This window comes from Juglans regia, chromosome 11, assembly GCF_001411555.2.
Source record: "Juglans regia cultivar Chandler chromosome 11, Walnut 2.0, whole genome shotgun sequence".
Lineage (NCBI taxonomy): Eukaryota > Viridiplantae > Streptophyta > Magnoliopsida > Fagales > Juglandaceae > Juglans > Juglans regia.
Window position 1 is genome coordinate 13756306 of NC_049911.1, and position 19513 is coordinate 13775818.

The window sequence follows — 19513 nt, forward strand, 5'->3', positions numbered from 1 at the left end:
AATAAATGAAACCAAAGGGGTCAAAAGCCAATCACCACTTCACATCATAAAGTAAGGATTGATGCAGTTCCGCTGCGATTTAACGAACATTCGCTGGCATCACCCACTCCACTAACCCGTAGGCCTACACAAACCCCAGCAAAATTCTAAGAACCCAGAAAATATGTCGGAGTCTCTAAAAGACACCTATATGCGAGCCCCAACCCCCTGAGGAAGTTCCATTAGATGATGACTAGGGCTGCAAATAAACAAGACCACCTGATAGGCAGCCCGAATTCGACTTGATTAAGCACGAATTCGACACGATTCAATTATTAAATAGACTGTTTGTGAACAAAAGATTAGTCTTGATTGTTAAATGATACAAACTTGTATTATAATCACTCGAATTGATTAAATTCGTGAACATGCTTGTCTAAAACTCGGTCCGACTCGTTAGCTCGCTTATAAAACACACACATACATTAATATATAAAAATGCATCATATTCTATAGAGAAATGATACTTGCAGTCGTGAGTGCACAAGCGCCGCGCAATCACTTTGAAAAAAGTGAATAAATACAAGATCCACATGAAAAAAAATTAATTTTTTAAAAGTGGACCCCACTTTTTTTCAAAGTGACTACACAGCGCTAGCGCACTCCACAACTGCATATAGCATTACTCTATTCTATATCTATATTGTTCACTATATATATGGTATATGCAGTAGTTATGATGAATATATGCGTGTACATGTATAATTCATTGTTGTATGAGTATACTTATATAAATATACTATACAAGTATAATTAATTAAAGTTGATAAGTGCCAAGTAGCCATATAGTCTTGTAATTATTTAATTGTAAGTGCAAATAATTATGAACAATTGAGATTGTAAAAATAATTTGCATCTAATTGTATATAAGAATATTCTGTTATTTTATTTTTTAAATCAAAAAATGATAAACAAGTCGAGTCAAGACGAGTGCTCAATCGAACACTCTCAACTTGATTTTTAATCTAGTCTCGAGACAAGTTTCGACATGAGAATTTCTTAATCGATTGAGTTCAAACATCCAAAAATGTTTGAGTCAAGCTTGAGCCTGGGTTTTCAATAATCGAGCCAAGTTTGACCAAACACTACTCGCTCAAGCTTAGCTCGATTACAACCCTAATGATGACTTGAAATTTTTTTGAACCTCGTGCCGAGCCAAAGAATTGACACTAGAAGTCACCCTACCTCTATTTTCACCACAAAAAATAGTGTGTTTCAAAATGCCCACCTCCCTAAGAGTATCACCAAAACTATGCAACCCTTCCCTTCCCACATTCAAATATGTCGATAAAGCCTCTCCTGTTGCCACCCATGTATTCTGGGATAACCAGATATCAACCAAAAGTATTCGAGCACGGTTGTGCCAGAAAAGCACGATTGCCCACCCATGTCGTTTTAAAACTCATTGCTACAGGCTGACAATGCACAAGCATCCACCATATTTACCACCCAAACTGTCGTGGCATTGCCAATGATAATAGACTTGTTAACTTTCTTGTTTGCTCCAGTAATCCTACAAGACCTAGCATCCTCTCTTGAAAAACCGAAGACCTTTGAATCCACCAACAAACTCCTCAGAGAATCCATACCGCCTCCACAAATTCTAAGGATAAATAAGGAGTGAAAAAAGAGGGATGGAGTAGAGAATAGAATGGGATGAAAAAAGAAAATTCTCGTCGAGAAGCGCCGACAATTGACAATTTATTGAAAGGAGGTGTTATTTTCTGCGAGAATCATCGGATAAAGTCACCAAAGGAAAGTAGGGAGAGAAAGAAGCCAAATGGCAAACAACAAATCTCATTTTTGTTAGAACAATATGAAATAGAAGTGCACAAGGGAAACCAACTCAACCATCTTAAACAACTTATCTATAACCAATTGGAACAAGTTTACCGATCAGAGCAATTTAAATGCTAATGCAGATAACCAGTGAAACTGATTGGCAATTACCATTCTCCAGTCTACAAAATCAATTAGCTCATCATCCATGGTATCTTTTGCAGCAATGTGTAATATCTTTTCCCTCTCCACTTGAGTAGGCCTTTGAAGATGAAACACTCTATCCATCCTACCAGGTCGCTGCAAGGCCTCATCAATTTGCTTCAGATTTCTGGTAGTAGCCATCAAGACAACCCCATCTTGTTTTTCAAACCTGCAACAGTTGTTGTTATAAAGTGGGAGAGTACAAATGCACATCGTTCTACTACACATGATACAAAGGTTTGTGTGTCCGTGTATTATCAAATTAAGTCGCATGCATAAGAACAGCGTTCAAGGTCAAACATTATAGCATTCAGTTTTTCAGATGAGGCACATGAGCATAAATATAGGTTAACGAACTAAATTATTCACGATTCTTAGTTGATGGTTGAACAGTAATTAATATAAAAATAAAAATAAAAAAAACAACATGCACAACTGAAGCAGATGCCGATTGTGTATTTTCCTCACGATGGACAAGAAGCAATTAGTGTGCACTGTGAAAGTAGGTTACATTACAAGAAGCATAGAGGAAGTCCTGGGTAACATGTAGAAAAAGAAAGTATAAAATGAGACCTTTAATATTCTTAATTATGAAATAACAAAGGAATTTTTTAGAATGATTAGCCGATGAACAAAAGGAAGAGTTGATACCCATCAAGTTCCACTAGAAGTTGATTAATGAAAGCCTCATGATCCTGATTTTTAGTATGAATGAACTTCCCACGTACACCAGCAAAGAGATCAAAATCCTCCACAAATATGATTACAGGCGCCTATGAATGGCATCATGCAACTTGGCAAGTGTTAGATAATAGGAAATCAAAAACTTTGTATGTTTATTTCAAGGCTAACAATTCTTTTTTTCAAGGCTAACAATTCTGATAGTTCAAATTAAGCTCCCAACCGAAAGTAAATAAAGCACATTATGCACCAGTTAGCATGCATAGTAAAACCATCTCTTAAAGCATCCAACACAATAGCAACACAATAGGCTAAGCTAGTAGGTCAAAAGCCCAAAGTAGTACACAAACAAAACCAAGCCTCCACCTATCAAATAAACCAAACACACTTGCAAATGGACCTTGCATGCGGAGTCTGAAAACAAACCCCCCCGGGTCTCAGATTATGCTAGAAAATTTAATCCAAAAGCTTAAGCTAGTGCATAGAGAGCCTGTCAAGTATGTAAGACCCATCACCAAGCATGTATTAGAACAATGTGGGACTCCTTCACAAACAACTTCATTAAGTCCAGGATATCAACTGATGATAGTCTTAATTAATGTATTACTAAGGACAAAATAACAATATTACATATTTACTCAAATGTCATCCACAAAATTAAGACAGATTACATGATTTAAAAATAATAATAATATAATAGCATTTGGACCAAATGGAATCTACTTCCCTCATAAAGAAAGGGCAGAAAGCGAGATCATGGATTTCATCATGTCCAAGTTTGTAAGTTATAATTGCAATAAAACCAATAGTAATGATCACTATGTTTCAAAAGAAATTAAGAATATAGTTTTGAAACAAAGGCTTGCTCTTAAAGATTTGCATCTTGTTTGGATCAATGTTCCTATTTTTTTATTGGAAGAAAGATATAGTCCTAAGCTACAGGAATTAAATAAAAAGGGAAACAATGTTAATAAGTTTTACAAAATAAAAAAGAAATTAAAATAAGATGGTTATGACATTCTAGAATTTATTTAGTTGAATGATAATAATACATCTTAGAAACTCAATGAGCCCCGCATAACAAAAAAACTTATATTGGAATATGCATGTTTAGATTTTATCTTAGTACAGATTATTATTTAAATTACTTCCAAATTATAGCAATTTCCATGTCCCAAAACCCTCTTTTTTCCCTCTTGTTGGTGCGTCTCTGTCTAGAAATTGATCCCAGACCTTTGCCTGAGGTTCCATGATAAACCAAAAGCTATCTGACCAACTCAACTAAAGTGTGTGAAAATCCATCTACCATGCCTAGATCTAAACAATGTATCTACAAACTACACTTTAGTTGTGGACACTGTTTTATATATAATAGTGACTTTAGAAACGGGAAAAAAAATTGAAAGGGGGAAGAGGGGAAAAAGAAAAAGAAAAATGAAGAATAAAGTGGACAAGAAGGCTTAAGATAGATGACCAAATCTCTTGCTGTTTGAAACAGTTCCCTAACATTTGATGCACTTTGGCCAACCCATAATCCAGGCTCCAACTGTTGGGCTTTAATTTCAACAACAGGCACCTTGGCTTCCGCAGCTACAGCCAATGCTAGAGATGTCTTTCCTGTTCCCCTCTCACCTACTATCAGAACTCCCTGCAACAGAAGTGTAAAGTGCCTGAGAAGCTGTTTGTGCGACAACTTAATGAAAATCTAACTTACCTACTTGTCCAAAAAATATATTAGCTTACAGCACCAACATTCTAAAACCATTAATGCTACATGGCGCAAGTTATATGCAAAACAAAAGCATTTGCTGACTAAGAAATATTAAAAACAAAACGTCTAAAGAAAACCGATAACAGGCACTAACAACCACACAATCTTAGCCTTTTCATATGTCTTCCAGCTAAAAACTCAAGCCTTCAAACGTCCTATTCAACAATTTATAAGGGTCTGAATAGGAATGTGAGATTTGTTACAGCTGTTCAGAATTTCTCATTTGTCCCATTTAATTTTTCTCATCCCCCAATCCTCCCCACAAGAAAGCACAAAAATTCATTTCCATTCTATTAGTCGCGCCAGCTGGCACCGGGAATAAAGATAGAACATACGAGATTAGATAAAGTACTCCTAATTAAAGTGATTTTTCCACCTTTAGAAAAATACATCATTTTCCAACTCGCCAATCTATTCTCAATCTTTTCAATAACACCATCCCATATTACCTTGGATTTATGAGGGCCCCCCAGTGGAAGACCAAGGTACTCATAGGCAAAGACAACACCTTACAACCCAAGATTTCAGCCAAGTCTCCAAAGTGACTTACCAAGCCAACCAGAACCATTTCAGATTTAGACAAATTTACCTCAAGGCCGGAAACAGCTTCAAAGCAAAGCAAAAGAGCTCTCAATTACTTGAGAATCTGAATACTACTATACAAAGAAATGGAAGAAAAACAATAAATGATACTAGATATCCAGCCAAACATAAGAATATTGTCTATATTTATTGGAATATTCAGAATTCAAAACATAAGCAAGTGTTTATAAAAAAGAATAAAACGAAGATACAAGAAAATCATGATAACTAAGCCCATAAAGTCTACATAAGCTATCCAAAGGATGAGAGTATTGAAAAAAAAAAGTCTTGAGCTCCTTCAGTGCCCGCTCAAATAGTTTTTGTGTGTGTTGTTATACCCCATACTAAGTGATTATAGGAGGGTGGTGAATGAGATCGCACATTGCTTAAGAATGAGAAGTTTTTGTTCTCTATAATGATTCCAAAGGGCTCTTGACTAGTTCTTTTGGAGTATAGGTTTATATGTGGCTTGAATCTTCCTCGAGTCATTACGAATGGTATTAGAGCCAAACCTAACCTAAAGTATGAGGTTTGAGTCATGCCATCTAGGGTAGAGTGGACTGACGACAATGTCAGGAATTTATGAGGGAGATTGTGATACCTATACTAAATGAGGATAAGAAGACAGTGAGTGTAATCCGACATTGCTCAGAAGGGAGAAGTTTTCACTCTATATAATGATCCTAAGAATTTCAATTGTAAACTTGACTAGTCATTTTAGAGTATTGGTCCGAATGTGGCTTAGATCTTCCTTGGGTCATTACACACACGCATTAAGCCCAAATAATTAGGATTTCCCTAGTGAATAATACTAACTAGATATTTACTCATCTTACATGTCAAACATCATATAACATGTAATGCAGAAAATAACTCTGCATCTTCAGGTCTACTTCTTTATAACAAGAGTTCAATTTTTCAACTAACAAATACAATCAAAATGAAAATGGTGTCAAGTTACGATGTCAGTGTTATGATGTTTGCAACAAGATGATATAATATACATCAACGAGAAGTGCTACGGCCACAAAAATATTTCACAAAATTAAATTCACAAACTAATGTGGCTTCAGATCTACTTTAAAATAAATGTAACTTTACAATTTGACGTATACATCAAGTTAGGCCAGTTTGTAAGTTTACTTTTATGAAAGCCTTTTGTGGCTAAAACATTTCTCTACATCAACAATCCTCAAACCAAATTTTATTTCCTCCTCCAAAGCTAGGGAAGGAGAATAAGGTCAAGTTTGAACCATTCATGGTATGTGAGTTGTGTCCACCATTTTTTAAGAAAAAAGTTTGAAAGAGAAATAAAAAGAAGCAAGTATGGAAAAAATGCATCATTTTGAGAATAACATACCCGAGGTGCACGGGCACCCATCTCTTCGAATGCTCGAGGATTTTGTAGAAATGCCACAACTTCATTGATTTCCTCCCTCATAGAATCAATACTAGCAAAGTCTTTTAATGGTATTGGTGGATTCTTCACCCTCTGCATACAATATATGGATCAGAAAATTTGCCTGTTTTAAGAATTAATTTGATCGTAAGAATTAGTGCCAAGGATGAACCTTCATTCCCTCAAATGCAGTTTTTATGGGATCAATGCCAGCTTTTTTCTTACGTTTGATTTCCCTCACCCTATAACTAAGGTAGGCTTTCTGCAAGATAGCATAGAAAAATCATTTTATTCAGTCAACTGCACCTCAAAGTCCCAAAAATAAAGGAGGCATTATAGTCTATAGAGCAACTTAATAGTTGAGTATCATGACCATAGACTTGATTATCCTTTTGCTGCTAAAACAGTCACTTGTCCTTGCAAAATGCAATTCTTCAATGGACATCTAAGAGTGAACGATATCTAAAGAGCAGGATAACCGAAGTAAAAACAAAGATTTCAGCTACTGAGTTATCTCATTCTCAGATACTGACAATTTATTCAAGGCTCAAGTCAAATAATGTCCAATACACATTATTTACCACATAGAGCAATTTAAACAACATCAACTGAATTAAGGTTGTGCTTGGATAGTGAGATATTCTCAGGTATTCTATGAATAGTAGTGAAAAAGTAATGATAGAATATTGAATAGTAGTAGATAATAGTGAAAAGTAATAATAAAATAATGAATAGTAATGAAGTATTCTGAGAATACCTGAGATATTCTCAGTACCAATCACCTTTGAATTTCAGAAAATTCAGCAATGTAAGCTCTCCAAATTCAAATATTTTATTACAACTTAAACAGTTAATATTAGAAAGTTGACCCAAGAGAAATGTTGAGTTTGCAAATCGTCATCCACTATTAAGGTGAATTATTTTGGAACAGATTCAAAATGTGATAGCAGGGAAGAGGCATTGCATGAGTCATTCATTCTAGCTTCAGGTTAATTGTGGACTTCAACATGGGTAACATGTAGCAAGACCACGGAGGAAAACTTTCAATGCAAGTCATCCCGAGAAGAGTAATGCTGATCAGAGCCATAAACGAATTCTCCAGACCATGCTAATTATCATGCAGGTAACATGGGCAAAGAATTGAAAGATCAATTCAGACTTATGCAGCACTTAAATTGTAGCATTATAATCAGATAAAAAACTGATAATCAGAAAGGGACAAAATAATACCACCCTCCGCAGCTTCCACAGGTCTGGATTTCTACGTAAAGGCCCATAACCAAGAAGTCTTCGAGTTTTTCTACTCATAAACTGGATAACATGAAACAAAACAAATCCATATATAATGCTTCTAACTAGAAACCAAAGAAGCCACTGTATGTTATCTCTTTTACGGGATTTAAACCTCCTTTCTGCCTCAGACTGCCATTTCAAGTACCACGTCGAGTCAACGGCTTGGTCTATTTCCTCTGGCCATGCCATCCCCAACCTCATCCTTACCTATAATAATAACAATAGCATTAAGAACAGCAACAATAGAAGTATAAAGCATGTGTCTAAAATTTCACAAGTCACAAATAATTAATACCGGGTAAGGAATTATAAACTCCACAGTTGGAAACACAACCATCATCATAATGTCATCATTTATATTTCTAATTTTCTCAAAAACCCAATTTTTTGCGTATGATACAATTCTACTCTTCCACAATCCATTCAAGCATTGACTCGACAGCCTCATAGTCAAGAGAAACTGTTGACGGAAATCCAACTCTGAAAGGGGGATCCACATCAGGTGAACAGTAGTTGGAATATCACAGGCAAGCATTTTCATATATAGCCCATCAAAACCTCCAAATTCTTCAAACAGCAGTTCAAATTCCTGGAATGAGAATACCCATGTTAAGATCGCACACATAGTTTTTTTTTAGAAGTTAAAACACACATAATAACTCTCATAGAGGAATTAACAAAGAATATGCAAATAAACCTTAATGTTGACACAATATTCCTTGTCATCCCCCTTCAGTAAAATATACATGACAGCCCAATCATGCCTGATTCGAGCATGCTCCACTAGTTTCTTGGACACAGCATATGGAACAGCCATTGGATCCATTTCCCACCTATTGTTCTCTTCATCATACCAAGTCTTTGACACCACTCTATCTCGGTCAAGAAGAATACGTTCCTAATGAACATTTGCTAAATCATTAAGAACACAAATACTTCAAAAGAATTGCATCAAACTTCACAAGCATAAAAGTGATGTACATTAAATGAACATAATTTCCAAACAAAGGTTCTAAACATAGCTGAGAAAGGGAAAACATAGTGTTTATTAAAAGCCAAGAAAAAAGTTCAATGGTTATCTTAAACAAATATAATTCACATCATTAATTTTAATTGGCCAATGAAGATTATAAAGTCGGAGAGCCAACTAAATATCAATCAAACACAGTCTGTCTATTTAGAACAGTAGAAAAAGAAAACCCATATGAAAATTTATGTTGATATCAAGGTGTTATGGGAAATACCAATAAGAGAATTCAACCAAACTAAGCAGCTTGCAATTTATAAAATGATATTTGAGTTGGCAGAAGGGAGCGCAATCACTGTAGTAACCATCATCGACAACATATAACGGGAACAACATGCATGATTTCCATATTAAAGCAACCAAAGAGGTTGAATACTCAAAGTTTACGATGGCTTCACCTTCTATTAGAGGTGTATGCTGTGGATGTAAATTTCACCTTAATTTCCAGGTCCAAACTACTTGTAAGACAATCACTTGTGAAAGAAATGGTCATAAGAAACAAAATGGTCCACTACCCTTAATGCAATGACCTCCCTGGACAAAGGATGAAATAATGAAATCATTTTCTTTCATGGAAAGTCACATGCGCAAACATAACAGGTTTTGAGGTCAGTACCTGGCCCCCCAATGTGTTCTTACAAGGAGAGTGCCATTTGAGCTAGAACCCATTTGCAGGATATAAAATATTCATCACAATTGTGAACATATGCTTCCACCAGATTTGATCACTACTGCAAATATAAGGTAAAAAGGATACCTGTCTTTCAGCCACATACTGTTCACCAAACTCGAGATTTTCTAACAAGTTTCTTTTCAGGTCTGCCTTGGCTTCTTCACGCCACTTCTTCCAACCATGAAACAAATGGAGGCCTATAGCATTTGGAACCACAACCTCTTTATCTCCAAACATCCACTTCAATTCAACTTCTGGAAAACCTTTTAGCACTTCATCTTCTGGCGTGTTTACAACAAAACGCTTTTCATCACCAAACTTCTTCATATTTTTTCTTATACGAGCCTCCAAATTTCTTTGCAGCTCCCTTGAATCTCTAAGGCCCTCGCTTATACGCTGAGCAAAATCCCTGGACTCTTGATCAAATAAAGGTCCAAGATCCTCAAGCTCCAAGATACTAGGCAAAATCATTTGCTCCAAATGTTTTCTTTGCGCACTTGCCAAATCTTTCTGAATATCAGATTTGGAAAGCTTGGGGATGAAGCTTTTCGGTAGACTGCAGACACATAGCGACCAAAGCTCACATAATGAAATGAATCTTCATTAATTTGCATATAAGGAGACACCCATTGGAGATAAAGCAGCCAAAAAACAAACTATTACATATATATATGATTAAAATTTTGAGAAATACCACCGATGCAGAATTTTGACACTAGCAAGTAGATCTATGGACTTGACTGTGAATATATTAGTTACTTTCTAGTTCATATCTCAACAACAAAAAGTCATTTTAGCCCTTCAGAATTTGAGAAAATGTAATTGGCATAAATGAGTTCCCTAAAAAAGCTCACTACAGGCAACTATTTGTCTACCACAATGGAAAAGCTCAATAGGGTATTAAGTGAAGAACTTCTACAAGTATCATGAGCTATTGTTTGGTTTTTCCTTTAACAACCAACGAAAAACCAAATTTTTGTCTTTGGAATGGCTTAGAAGTTGAGTCAATGACAAAAAACTACTGAAGTATCGACAAAAAACTACAAATATATCACATCCTAAAGTATCATCAAATCCAATATCTAGAAAAGCATCATAAAAAAAGCCAATGTCCAATACAATGCATAATGAAAACACGTGCTATCCTTCACTTTCAATATCTACCAGTGAGAGATAAACAATGTAACAATTACCTTATGCACCCAAAGTTACATTGCAAAAGTTTTAACTCATTAGCCTTGATTCATGTGGACTCACAATCTTATGATGGCCAGTGCATTCATATTTACATATAAAGAAAACTAGAACTAGAAAGCACACCAATACAAAAGATAACACGTTCTGATGATGCAGTGCAGTGTACTTGAGAAGAATAGCAACGATCCTACAAACTACTTTCTTGAACCTTTAGGAGAATTTTCACTTGAAATTCTCCCCTACTAAGATCCAAATACATCAATTATTGCTAAAATTAGCCATCCAATTTTACCTGTCAGTACTCTTGTTCCTCATTTCCCGGATAAACCTTCCCACCAACTGCTCAGATTGCCTCTCAATAAAACAAAGCTCCCTCACCCCAAAACTCATTGTTACGGTCTCAGTCCTCAAAATTTGATCCTCAATCTCCCCAACCTTCTCCCAAACTGTTTTATACTCCACCTCCAATCCCCTCAAACTCTCTTCCAACCTTTCCATCTTCTCCTTCCCCTCCTTTTTCCCCTTCCTTACCAACCTTTCATACTCTCCCTTTGCCTTCACTACCTCATCCACAATCTCCTCCGCCCGCTTTTCCAATTCCATCTTCTCTCTCTTCAACTGATTCACCTTCACATACAGCTCACTCATTATCCCCTCTTGCAACTCCTCTTTCTTTGACTTCACCGCCTTCCAAGCCTCCTCCACTTCTTTTATCTCCCCATTCCCTCTCCGAGCCTCTTCTATATTCCTCAACAGCTCTGAAACCACCCCCAGCAATCTCCGAGTGCACTCGGAATACTCGTGCCCCTTTGAACGCACCGTAATAGATTGCTGCTCTTTCACATTCTCTTTTCTATCTAAAATTGATTTGGCAACCACGGGAGCTGCAACTGCACATGCTCGAAATCCCAGAAATGGAGAGAAACCTATTGCAGTACAAAACAATGCGTAGACTATTGTTTTTGCAATGCGATTGATTATACTTTTATCGAAATTCCCGCAATTTACAATCAAATTCAACAAGCTCTTCACTGGGTAGTGAGAATTTGAGCTGCTATAAATTTCCACAACTGATTCTTCTTCCGGGTCCTCATTATAATTTGAGCGGATACAGCCTTCGAGAGCTGATTTTTCTTCCGGGTTCGCGAATTTGGAGGTTCGGGAAGCTCCTGGGAAGCTAATTGAGCTTAAATGGCTACCGAATGGGAAGACATTTGTGGTGGCTTTTCTGGGGGATTTTTGGTTTCGAATGCGGCGTTTCGTGGTGAGTGAAGGAGATGAAGCGGTTCGCAATGGCAGTGGACGTTGAGAGGTGAAAGGATTGGTCGGCGGAAGTGAGAAGAGAATGGCGTCCATGAGAGTGATGGCAAGAGAGAGAGACACTAAGAGGAGGAAAGGCGTACGGTAGCAGTATCCATTTCAAGATTTCGATGAGAGAGAGGGGGGGAGGGGTTTTAGGGACGAACCACGAAGAAAAAAGAGGTAAGGTGAGGTTTTGAAAAGGTAGAGAGGATGACCAACAAACAGGCAAATGCCCTTGCTGAAAAGTTAACTTAAATTTAAAAAGTGATAAAAATAACAATAAAATAATAACTATAAATAACAAAATAATAAATAACAAAAATATTAAAAATTAAAAATCATAAAAATAATGGTACAATTCTCTCTCTCTATATATATATATATACACCCTATGTGAAAAGAGCTTATAGCTCCATGAGCGATGAATTGTTTTGAATTGTGGGGATGTTATTGCTCCTTGACATATTTCTTTTATGAGTAATACTACATACAGTTATGAAATGCATAAGCACCGTATAGTCACTTTGAAAAAGAGTGGAGTCTACTATTAAAAAATTAATTTATTTTCATATGAATCTCATATTTATTTATTTTTTTCAAAACGACTGCACGGCGCTTGCATATTCACAAGTGCACATATCATTTCTCTTTTTTTATTTTGTTGGAGCGAATATTGAAGAATTTACATTTAATTAATTAATTTAGATTATTAATTTATGGTGAAAGTTTTATGTATTATTATTTTATGTGGATTTTTAAGATACAAATCTCAAAAATATTCTTCGACTCATTATTTGAGATTTAACTTTTAGAGAAAAGCTTGTATGCCGCCCATACTTGATCGCTACAGTTTACCGCTCTGACAAACTTTTTTTTTCTTAGTGATTAAGAAAGCAATTTTGAATGTATTAGTGTATTTTTTATTTTTTAAAAATATATAATATATTAAAAAATGTGAAAAGAAAAATAAAATAAAATAAACATAAAAATTAACTAGCAGTACAAACAAGTGGTGCTACACAGGTGACAGAGTAGCACCGCTCTAACTTTTAAGGTAGAATTGGGCCCCAACCAATAATTTTTAACGGAACCTAAATGAAGTTAATGGACAATATTGGATAAGATAATGGCCCAAAAAATTATTTTGTGGTGACTATTGATTTTATTGGGCCCAATGAGTTGGTTTAAGCCCATTTATTTTTATTGAGCAAGCAGGCCCATTTTTTGGGGGGATATGAAATTGATGAAAGCCCACAAATGTTTATTGGACGAGGTTGGTTCATTTTCATTTGGGTTGTTAAGGGACTTGAGCACAAATGTGAAAACCATTTATGATCTGAAATGGACCCTACCCGATTACCCAAAGGCCCAACCCGTTTTTCCTTAACCCATAAGCCTCATATATATAGTCCATGCTACGTACATACATCTTCATCTTTGTGAGACCTATGGTTCTGTGAAACCAAACTTGGCCTGGACATTAGGATACAAGAGACCATGACCAGCAGACAATGTTGAAGAAGAAGGTGGAGGAGACATGAGGAGCCATCCCATGTCTCGACCTCCGATGAAGAAAGTTCTCAGTTCAAATCCTAACTCTATATTCTATCCAATTTAATTAAATTAAATATTCTACATATTGGATCTACTCATTTAGGAGAGTTTGCCTCACACGTGAGAGGAAATGTTAAAAATATAATAAAAATAATTAAATCTACATTTTTCCATCGGGTTAAATTTTTGGGATAAGGAGCAATTTCACATGATATCAGAGCAGAGGTCTTAAGTCTAAACCCTGACTACACTCTACCTCATTTAATTAAATATTTATCATTTTTAGTCCACTCATTGAGTGAGAGTCTGGGTTAAGAATATAATACAAATAATTAAATTAACATCTTCCCATCAGCTTAAACTTTTGGAACAAATAGTGATTTTAATAGTATCAGAACCCTTAACTAATGTTAGGCATGATCTTGTGGACAATTTCTTTTAAATTTCTTCTGCTACCTTTAGCTCTCATAAAATCTTCATCATTGTTCAACAATTTTTTGTCTAAAATCCATGCATTTAGAGTATCTTTATTAACTGTGAGTCTTTTAATTGAGCTTTTGTTTGTTGAGAGCATTGTTTGAAACTTCAGACCCATTTTTAGCATTTTGATTTGGTCCTATAGCTGACCAATGTCATTTGTAACACATTGTCGGCTCAATCTTTTAGTATATTATTAGCCCATTATTGTGTTTGGCCCATTATCAACCCATTGTAGGCAACAGTTAAAAATTTGATGTTCCAATTGCCAGTTGCTTCATCATCTCATTGGCAATCAACAACAAATATGAAGACTACATTCAAATTTCAAACTTAAAATTTCAAATTCACCACCTTGAATTTTAGGAGATATTGAACATAATATCAAATTAATACTTTGATTTTATTATTATTTTAATTTGATTACATAATCATCATATCAACTAATTTGATTTTCATAATTATCAAATTAAGAGATTTGATTTTCGAATATATTTATCTTATCTCATTTTCATGTAATTTCTCTATAAATAAGGACCAATATTTTACATTTTATTACAATTGAGAATAGCACAAATGTAACCCTCAAAGTCCATCTCCCTCGTTCTCTTGTCCACATAATTTTGTCTATTTTATTTTATATTTTCTATCAAGAAGTTAAATTATTTTAAATTGGATTTTCATCTTTCGTGACTTGCACAATGAATTGGTAATCTCAAATTGGCTCTACTCATGATATGATCATAAATTCCTTAACCGTTGAATGAATTGTTCAATCCCCGTTTGGATATCAAAATCATCTCAACTCATCTCATCATTACAACTTTCTCAAAAGCACAAAAGTAATTAACTGCTCTCTTTCATTCGAGAATGATGTGTATTATTTGGGTTGTAATTTTGAATTTCAAATTGGAGTGGTCATGGTATTGTCATGCTCCCAAATCTCATTCTCAGTATCAACCACACCAAGTTTTAGAATTATATATTAACTTTGAATGTAAGACTTGGCAATAACTCAAAGGAAGTGTATTTATATAACTAGTCCATTAATTTCAAACGTAGACATTAGAACATTAAAAGGTTGAGAATTTGGTTTTTAACTACAAAAACCAAATTCTCAACCTTACGTTTCACTTTTTACTATTCATTTCACTACTATTCAATATTTTATATAAATAATGGTTTTTAACTATTCAATATTTTATCGTTACTTTTCACTTGCTTTTCACTATTTCTTATTACTATTCACTACTATTCATTAATATTCAATATTTCGTCATTACCTTTTCATTACTATTCACAAATCATTTGAGATCACCTTACTACCCAAACTTAGCATTAGAGTTAAATGGAAGGCAAAGATGAGAAATAATCAAGGGAATTAGTAGCAGGCGCTGCAAAGTGTAGCCAATCCAGCACGTGGGTGAGCAAGCACCTTGCAAACGCTCGGTTGATGCATCCTAGAGTAAAGTGGGGATAAGTGTGCCATTTCACTAAAGGTGAGTACGAAAATACTGCTTACCGAGAAAGAGAGAACGAGGAGTCTCGGAAGCTAGTAACTCTCAAAAGACAGAGTTACCTACCAAGGTGAGTAACAATCTGGAAGAGACTGCGTAAGTGAGGCAGCTTTTCAGAAGTACACAGAAGTACTCAAAAAAGTGAAAGTACAGCATGTAGAAGCCTCACTCCATCTGAATGGTCACATCTAGAGTAGTTCTACAATGAAAGGTTATGGCTTGATGGGTCATGTTGTCTAAACGTAACAGTAAGACTCAAGCCATGACCAAGACCCTCTTTCAAAGTCAAAGGACCAAGCATGCAGACCATACTTGGCAATCTGTCTCTATCATCCTTCATTATGATAGGGAAGGATAAAAAAAATCTTTTTCCTCAAATCCAAAGTAAGAAAAGACATCTGAAAATTTCACCCTATTTAAAGGACTTGAACATGGGATGAGATCTCACTTTTGAGACTTTATTTATTAAAGAGCCTGTGACGTCAATTGCTTAAGAAAGCGAAGAGCAGAGAGACGACGAATGAATTTCAAATGTAGGAATGTATGTTAGCTTCTAAGACAGTGCTGGGAAATGTGGGGTGAATATTGTGAATAAAGTCCATTGCATTATCTCTGTAACTTCTCTCCCCCATTCTAAAAGCATGAGTAAATATTTTGATCATTATGTTTATGCATATATTTACGCACTAATTTCCTATGTTTTGGATGTGTTAACTATTTTCAATGCATGACTCTGAATCCCTGTGAGGGAACTCAATATCTATGTGAGAATATCTATCTCTCTGTGAGAAGTTGGTAGCGTGAATCTATGACAATAGGACCGGACAAAGAATTCTCTGAACCATTCCTGCGAAACGTTACCACTTGCTTCACAAGGTAATGAAAATGCCTCTTGGGGACTGGATGGAACAATGTCGTATTTAGCCTCACTTGATAGTCAAGATATAAGATACTTCGGTCTATCATGTATTGGTGTCATCGAGTTGGTTGGCTAAGTAGAAGCATCTCCATTGCAACAAGTATCTTTGTGCGATGAATATCTATGTGATAACTACTTGTGTGGTGGGAGAATATTATTACGGCTAAAACAGGCCGAATATTGGTTTTTATGAGTTTTATACTTATATTGGAAATGGATTATTCATCGTCATACTAATACTAATGTGTTTCTATACTTTGCATAAGAGTAAAGGGCAATGTCTCCAAATGGTGATTCATCGCCATGCCTGTGTATGTATATGTGTTATATGAGAGGTTGATTCATTGCTTTGTTTGAGGATGCACGTAGTTATAAGCGTGAAGGCGATTCATCGTCACGCAAATATGTGTCTGTCCAATCTTTTCATGAAAGTGTTCATAGAATTTTCGGTAACATTATCTCTCATTAACAGTTTTGTCATAACCGCCTAAACTACCTATGGTTTCATTCTTGGGACCATAGATTCTAATAAAAATCCAGATCATGGCATAACGCCTAAGGAAAAAGATTCAAACCCGCCTGAGTCCTGAGTACGGAGACCAGTAGCCACCGTAGTTACCTTGTACCTTTCGTTAGAATATATATAATATTAACTTGGGCGACCACTTGTAATCGGTCCGCTACCTTATGGCGACTAACTTTCTGTATATTTGGATGATGTCATATGTTGGGATTTAATGAAGAGAAAGAGGCCGTCATTTGTTATGAAATTTATTATTCTAGTACTTAATAGCTAGCGTTGTTACCACAACGTATTCTGCTTAAATTTCCTCTGCAATTTCTTAGATAAATACCTTTCATGTGTGTTTCCTTCTGGAAATTTACATGGCTAGTTCAATTCCCTCTTAGGTGATGAATTTTGGCGAGCATCCTTGGCACCACGGATCCTCGCCTAGACCTTCATGAAGAACGGGGCGCCATAGTTTGGTACCAGAGCACATGTTTGCACATTACTATGGGCAACTTTTCGTATATTAGGACAATACCAGAAAGTAGGAGTTATTAATCTAGCACTATAAGCTAAAGTTAATGTTAGGCTTGAATTGTGCTTAGGATCGAGAGATGGGATAGTATGTAATAGGCTTGGGTTATGTGGTAGAACTTGAGGATGGTGTGATCGACTGCAAGGAGAGCAAGCGTTGAGTGGTCATGAGGGAGGATTGTTTGGCAGAGGAAGAGATGAGGAACTAGCAATAGTGCTAAACAAAATATCGAACGTGTTGGAACAACAATATGAGATGTACTATTATCACATGCAAGTTCAGTTGTTAGGATCCCCCAAGGAGAAAGTAAGGGGATGTAGGTACGATAAATTTTTGGCTCAATTCTATCTGAGATTCTTCATAAATGAGGAACCAGTGAGGGCAAAAAGGTGGATATCCGATATTGAAAGGACTTTTGGGGGTTGGCAAATGCATCGAGGATCAAAATGTGTTATATGCAAGCTCCTCCTTTAGGGAGGGGTAGCTCTATGGTGGAATACCCATATATATGCAACTCCTTACCACGGAATTCGGAGCAACAAGAAGAATCTTATGGGAGAAGTTCAAGAAGTAATTTGACGACTAGTATTTTTTGAAAATTATAAAGAATTAGAGGTTTAAGGGAGCATGACGGTAAAGCAGCATGCCACCAAATTTATGGAGTTAGGAAGGTTTGCCCCTCATTTTATCTCTACAGAAACCATATGGGTGAAACGATTTCAAGATAGATTGCAAACCCACATTAGGACACAAGTATCCTATCTAGAGATTATGAATTTCCATAAATTAGTTCATAAGGTGTTCATAGCCGAATGAGAACAACAAAACTTGTTGGTTGTATCCCCGAATCTAAAGAAACGTATGGTGGCAGGCGAAGGAAGTAGTTCAGGAGCCCTACATAAATTCATGTCAAGGACTGGTAGACCACCACCAATCATTATAGGTTCACGAATGGGGGGAGGATGCTAGTGTGTAACGTTTGCCATAGATCTCATGAAGGAGATTGTCGACAAGCCCAGAATGTGTCCTACATGTGTAGACATACATGACATCTTGAGATTATTCCAAGTACCACCAGTGTAGCAAATAGTGCTCGGAGGAGGATGTGGAGGCTTATAGCGGCTCGTGCAAGCCAAGGTATATGCACTTGAAAAAAGCTACTCAACCTCCGGTTCCCTAACCGCACGCCACACTCCTGACGTGGCCGAACCCGGTTCTTGCCCACGTCATGGTTTATCAAACATCCCTCCCGAGCTGCTTCACTTTCCCTCCTGAGCTGCTTCACTTTCCCTCTTCTCCTTCAGACATATCACTCGATGCAATGCATCTCCCTCTTCGACCCTCGGACCTCTGAACTCTCCCTCTTCTCCCTCTTGAACCTCAGACAGCTCTCTCTCACGCCTTCTTTCTCACCCCGACGCCCTAACCCCAAAATCTCTAGAACCCAAGAAAAATTCAGCAACCTCTCCAATGCGAGTGTGTTTAGCAACCCCACTAACTGCTCTCTCTCTATCTCTCACGTCCATGTCTCTATTCTGTGTTAGATTAGATGGGATCTACAAATTCCCTGTTTCATCTCTGGAGTTTGGGTTTCTTTTCCTTTCCTGTGGGTATGAGGTTGAACAGTGAAATCCAACTAGAGGAGGAGGAGAGGAAGGTAGCCAATAGCTTCAATTTGCAGACCTATTCGATCGGCATCGGGTTCCCTCACTCACAGTCGCACGATCTCGTCGTCGTGTATGCCTTGACCTTTAAGAAGAAAAAGATCTTCTTGCAGCCCAAGCTTCTCTGTGTTGCTAGGTATAATCACACTCACACGTATATGGCAGATAGAACTTTAATGTCGGATGGACCTTTAACGTGTGTCACAGCTTGGAGCTTCAACTGTTGCTGTTAACTGTTAAATGTTAAATGTTAATTGTTTATTCTGACGAGATTGGATGGAAATTAGCATGGCCAAACATCACTTGAGACGTCATTTCTCTTTACTTAAATGTTAACTGCTAAATTTTTTATAGGCTACGTGGGCTTCATAACTAGAGGAAAAATCCGATGG

General features: G+C 36.4%; 1 protein-coding gene across 3 annotated transcripts in view; it reads right to left on the minus strand.

Moving 5' to 3' along the window:
- Positions 1–12156, minus strand: part of LOC109000372 (probable inactive ATP-dependent zinc metalloprotease FTSHI 5, chloroplastic) — a 41154-nt gene extending 28998 nt beyond the window's left edge. For all 3 annotated transcript variants that reach the window (XR_001997702.2, XR_004802788.1, XM_018977217.2), the window contains exons 1-10: positions 10938–12156; positions 9533–10004; positions 8446–8646; positions 8044–8337; positions 7686–7955; positions 6628–6717; positions 6417–6548; positions 4178–4351; positions 2674–2795; positions 1990–2191 (exon numbers count right to left, since the gene is read on the minus strand). Coding sequence is in view for 1 of the 3 variants with exons in the window: in XM_018977217.2 (XP_018832762.2) it covers positions 1990–2191; positions 2674–2795; positions 4178–4351; positions 6417–6548; positions 6628–6717; positions 7686–7955; positions 8044–8337; positions 8446–8646; positions 9533–10004; positions 10938–12001 (3021 nt within the window). In the remaining 2 variants the exon portion in view is untranslated. The remainder of the gene's footprint in view (positions 1–1989; positions 2192–2673; positions 2796–4177; positions 4352–6416; positions 6549–6627; positions 6718–7685; positions 7956–8043; positions 8338–8445; positions 8647–9532; positions 10005–10937) is intronic.
- Between the last annotated feature and the right edge of the window lie 7357 nt (positions 12157–19513).